The sequence below is a fragment of the Haplochromis burtoni genome, unplaced genomic scaffold, assembly GCF_018398535.1.
Source record: "Haplochromis burtoni strain Fernald_Lab_line unplaced genomic scaffold, NCSU_Asbu1 Contig_313, whole genome shotgun sequence".
Taxonomy (NCBI): domain Eukaryota; kingdom Metazoa; phylum Chordata; class Actinopteri; order Cichliformes; family Cichlidae; genus Haplochromis; species Haplochromis burtoni.
In genome coordinates this window covers 619-5,607 of record NW_024582674.1, presented here as the reverse complement: position 1 = coordinate 5,607, position 4,989 = coordinate 619, and the positions used below count along the sequence as shown (strand labels likewise).

Here is a 4,989-nt window from a genome sequence, read left to right as displayed (position 1 = left end):
GATTTATTGATGTGATTCTGCTGCTATTATCTGACTGAAGCTGCATAAGTTCACACACTGATTCGTACATTAGCATCTTAACTGTGTTACATCATAGAAAGGAATGAAAAAAGAAAACAATCTTTCTTTTTTGAACACGTCCACTGAGTGGAAGCACAAAATCCATCAGGCTTCAACATTTAACATGTTTTTCAGAAAACAAAGGAAAAGAAAAACACAGTCTGTGCTGCAGCTTCTCCAGAAAACATCTGTTGTCAGGTTTGCCTGTAACTGCAGCAGAGGCGCAGAAAGAACTCAGATCTGTATGGAGAGCTAATCTTTACAATTTTACCACACAGAAGACGCAAACGTTACAGCTGCCCCACGTATATGCACACGGATATCCTGCTTTTCCTCATTATGCCTTGTTCACCATCAATAAAAGGAAAAAGAAGTATTTGCATTAAATCATTTAGAATATAATGTTGCAGCTGGAAAATATGGAGTCCAATTGAACCAGTCCAAATGTCACTTCTGCCAAAATGCAAATGATAATAATGATATAAAAACATGATTATTTGTTGTCTTGATCTCAGTGTGCAGAGGAACCGAGTCTGTCAGATTAATAACTCGCATTAAAAACATCAAATATCTTGTTTGTTTCTCTGACCGAGCTGCAGATTTAATAACAACAGGATTAATGAATCAATCATTTTGGGTTCATGAGTAAAGTCTCATCTTTCCTTCCGTCATTTCATTAACTTGCTCTTAACTCTTTGATTCTTTTGTGAATGGAGGCCAATTTTTATCCTCACTTTTTGTGTTTCTGAGCCAGCTTCTCCGTGTATTTGCTGAAATAGTCTGACACCTCTCTCTGCATTTGAAACAGGAACTTGCTAAAGTCGCCCCCTCCAGTTACCAACTCAACAAATTTGGTCAGTGTGTCATTCACATCATCTTTCCTTCCCTTCTTGTCTAATTCCTGCATTTTCTGGCAGAGGGCTTCCTGTGCCCTCTTGAACATTTCCTCTGTGTAACACTCCCATTGGTTGTTTTCAGCCACCTCTCTCAGCTTGTCCACTAACTTTCTCTCCTGATCTTGGACTTTCTCACTACGAACATCAATATCACTCCATTTCTCTTTGTCACACCCAAATTGTGTCTCAATGAAATTCATTATATCATTTCTATCCTTTGGTTTCAGCTCTTCATCTTCGTGGGTGATCAAGGGTAAAAAGTAACGCAGCGACTCGTCACCAAAGAACTCCCTAACCAGTTTCATTCGCTCCACGTCATGTATTTTAAAGTCGCTCTCCCACTCTTGCACGAACAGAAACACATGGGGACCAGGAGAAAAGATGGATGCTGTAGCTCCTTTCTGCATTTCCTTTGACACTTCGGTGTTTTCTGTCTCGTCGACTTGACTTGGACTGTCTTGGATCAGAGTCTTCACCAAAACCATTGTAAAGTCTTCCTGCGCAGCCTTTTCTTTCAGGATGGCTTCAATTCGTGACGTCAACATTTTAGTCTTTCCAATGAAGACAATCCTCAGCTCCTTCGGCCCTGTTGGAGAATTTATATTGACATAATAATAATTATTATTATTATGTAAGTTCTGTTGCAGTCTTTAGGACTTCTCAACTTATACAGCGAACTGAAAAGTGTTGGCCGCCTTGCTGATTTCCTGTTTGTTGTATGTTTTTCACGCTTAAATGTTTCAGATCATCAAACAAATTAAAATATTAGACAAAGATAACACAAATAAACACAAAATGCAGTTTCTAAATGAAGGTGTTAATTATTACAGCATTTGCATTAACTGGCAATGAGTGTTTTACAGCTGTGGAGGAACTTTGAGCCACTCATCTTTGCAGACTTGTTGTAATTCAGTCACATTGGAGCCGCTGTTTGACTGTCATGCTACAGCATCTCAATCGGCTTCATCAGATTCGGGTCAGGACTTTGACTAGGCCACACCAAAGTCTTCATTTTCTTTTCTTAAGCAGTTCAGAGGTGGACTTTTTAGTTTTACTCCAAATGTAACCGGAGATGCACCTTCCAAAAAGTCTAGCTTTTGTCTCGTCAGCGTGATACACCACTGTTACTTTATGTTATAACAGGGCAAGGAGGCAGTCAGGTTTTAACACAGGGCTATGCAGGTTTGGGTTTCCCCCCAAACACCCAAACAAAATAATAAACGCCTTAATTTAAAAGTTACATATTGTGTTTGTCTTTAATTGCATCTCGTTTGATGATCTTTGTACACTGCCTGCATCGGGCAGCAGGGCTCTATGCAAACAGCCCCTGGACTGAATCAGATAGTGAGCGTGTCTTGTCTTGTTACCTGATTACTTTCACCTGTTTCTACCTTGCTGTGTCGTTTTCCCACATTGGCCTCCCGTGTACTTAAAGCCTGAGTTTGAATGTGCTCATCGTTACTATTTGCTTTCCATTCCTGTCTTTTGTCTTCCTGTGAATTTTTCCCCACTTGATTTGTTGATAAGGTTTGCTGCCAGTTGTTTGAATTCATCGTCGCCAAAATAAAGGTTAGTTTTTATTTATTTACTATTCAAATCTACACTTAAGGTCCAAACCTTTCACTACACATGGCAAATGTTTTCGGAGCACTGAAGATTGTCACACTTTAGTTTACTGGCCTGGGAATACGATTCAATTTTAAATGTAAGAGAGTCCCAAAATATTATAATTACATATTTTTCAAATTGATAAACGTCAGAAATTAGATTTAATTTCTCCTTTAATATTGAGTAATCAAGGCTCAGTGAACCATGCTTTCATGGTGAATGTAATTTCTTAGTAAAAGCTCAAAAGATTTTGAACCATTAAGTAGAAAATTAATCAATTCAGCAGTGCAAAGAAATCAGTCTACAGCTGAACTCTTTATAATTCAGTAAATCGTCAGTTATGAGCCATTAACAGCTGTTCTATGGAAAAACAAAAAAAACATCCAATTAATTAATTTTGTCAAAACAACGTAAAATGTTGCAAATAGCAGCTATTGTTTGATCAAAGCTCTTAAAAATGAACATGTAAGCTGCTGTGATACTCACACTTTTATTTATTAACAGTCACTTTATACTGGACGTTAGACTCTACAATAATATCATTTACATGGTTTTGCTTTATTTTTGCCACACTGGACATTTTTGGTGTCAGTTCACGATAAAGTTATCAGACAGAAATCTCTAGACTTTTATGCACATGCATGAACGAGTAATGTAACAATGTAACATCAGCATAAGCCAGTAATTGTGAGCTGAAGCAGCATGTGTGTGTTGCTGGGAAGTTAGGTCAACAAGACAAGACTAAAATAACTCAAAGACAGCAAGCTAACGTTTGCAGGTGAAAAAGTTTAGCATTAAAATATATAAAAGTGTAGGATGTACTGTGATAAGTGAGAAGTTTCTGGTGGGTAATAAGACCTGAAAACAGTAACAGGAAGAGAAATGGCATTGCTCTGCTGGTTTACAACCTCAATGCAACTAAAATATATTTACCAGAACTGGACATGGTTCCTGGTCCTGGTTGATCTCAGAGGTCTTGGGAGAGTTGATGTGGTGTAGTTGTAGTTTGTACAGTTTGTTTTCAACTGCCTTTAGATCCCTCCCCCTAAAGACAGGGCATCTGTTACCTCACTGGTTTGACAAACAGCCAACCAATCAGAGACCAGAAAACAAAATCTGTGCAAGCAGCTAAGAAAAGTCCACTTTGCTTTAGATGTGAGCACATTTTAGTTGCCTTTAATTTCATATAGACAGTGTTTTATATAGAATTTACAGTATCATATGTTACTGTACCTGTTCCCATGTGGGTGATGTGGCATTCACTTACCTTTACCTGGAATGCAGCTCCCAAAGAAGACAAACCAAGGAAGCTAACAAATGGTCTGCTTTAGAGAAAATTGTCTTTGGATGTAGAGAGGAATGAACTTTCTAATCTGGTATTATCAGTCGTTAACCTCAATGTTCAGTGTCGGATGTAAATTATTGCTGCATGGAGCAGAATTAACAAAGGATGGAACTGTAGGGTGGTGTTTGTTGGTCTTTCTTGCCCGTTGGCGTTTCCATGACAGCGAGAAGATTTTGTAAGAATCATGAGAGATTATCAGCTAAACCTGCAGACAACCCAGTCCTTCTTTACCTGACAGAAAACAGCGCCATGTACTGAGGTCGCTGTCTCATTTACACAAAAGGTTTTCTTTGACTGGGCTGAGTCACATGTGGCTGTCACATCCAACTTTTCAGCACAAAAGCTCAAACTACGAACTTTATGAACTAGCTCTAACCAGGTGGCTGGCAGTGCCTGGACATAACCAGGTGCTTTGTGAGTGCCTACGTTTAACCAGCTTGTAAGACTGAATAAAAGAAGGCATCTTCTGCCACAGCAGCAAAACATTTGGTTGGGTCTTGGGAAGCTTCAGGTAATTAATGCTGAAACTCATCAGAACCATCAAAAAGGTCAAATGAACAGACTATGGATCAAACTACTAACTCCATACATTTGTCTTTATGTTGGAATAGAGAGGGTACTTGTTCATTCGATTCTACTTTGATATAGTACCCAGTGATATAGTGAGGTCTTTGAAATAATACTGGGACTCATTATTCAGGACCTTATATGTGAGGAGAAGAATTTTAAACCCTATTCTGGATTTAACAGGGAGCCAGTGTGGCAGATATATGCTCTCTCTTTCTAGTCCCTTTCATGCTTTTTCATTTCAATTCAATTAGATTCAATTTTATTTCTCTAAAGCCAAATCACAACAACAGTCACCTCAAGGCGCTTAATACGATAGTGTAAAGAGCCAACAATCAGACAACTCCCTGTGAGCAACCACTTTAGAAGTCTTTAAGACATTCCTGCAGTTTAACTCATTGGTGTGTGTTATCTGGCTTCATGGACAGATAGAGCTGCGTGTTAGGTTTATATTGTGGATTGTCATATATGCTTAGTTTTATAGTTGATTGCATAATGGTAGGATGTCTGATC

General features: G+C 38.6%; 1 protein-coding gene across 1 annotated transcript; it reads right to left on the bottom strand.

Moving 5' to 3' along the window:
• Positions 1–391: 391 nt before the first annotated feature.
• Positions 392–3,597, bottom strand: LOC102309709 (GTPase IMAP family member 4). Its single transcript, XM_005947121.2, has 2 exons — positions 3,498–3,597; positions 392–1,542 (listed from the first exon to the last, which is right to left on the bottom strand). Exons 1-2 carry the CDS (start codon positions 3,508–3,510, stop codon positions 791–793), a joined length of 765 nt encoding a protein of 254 aa, XP_005947183.1. The 5' UTR covers positions 3,511–3,597; the 3' UTR covers positions 392–790.
• Positions 3,598–4,989: the final 1,392 nt, after the last annotated feature.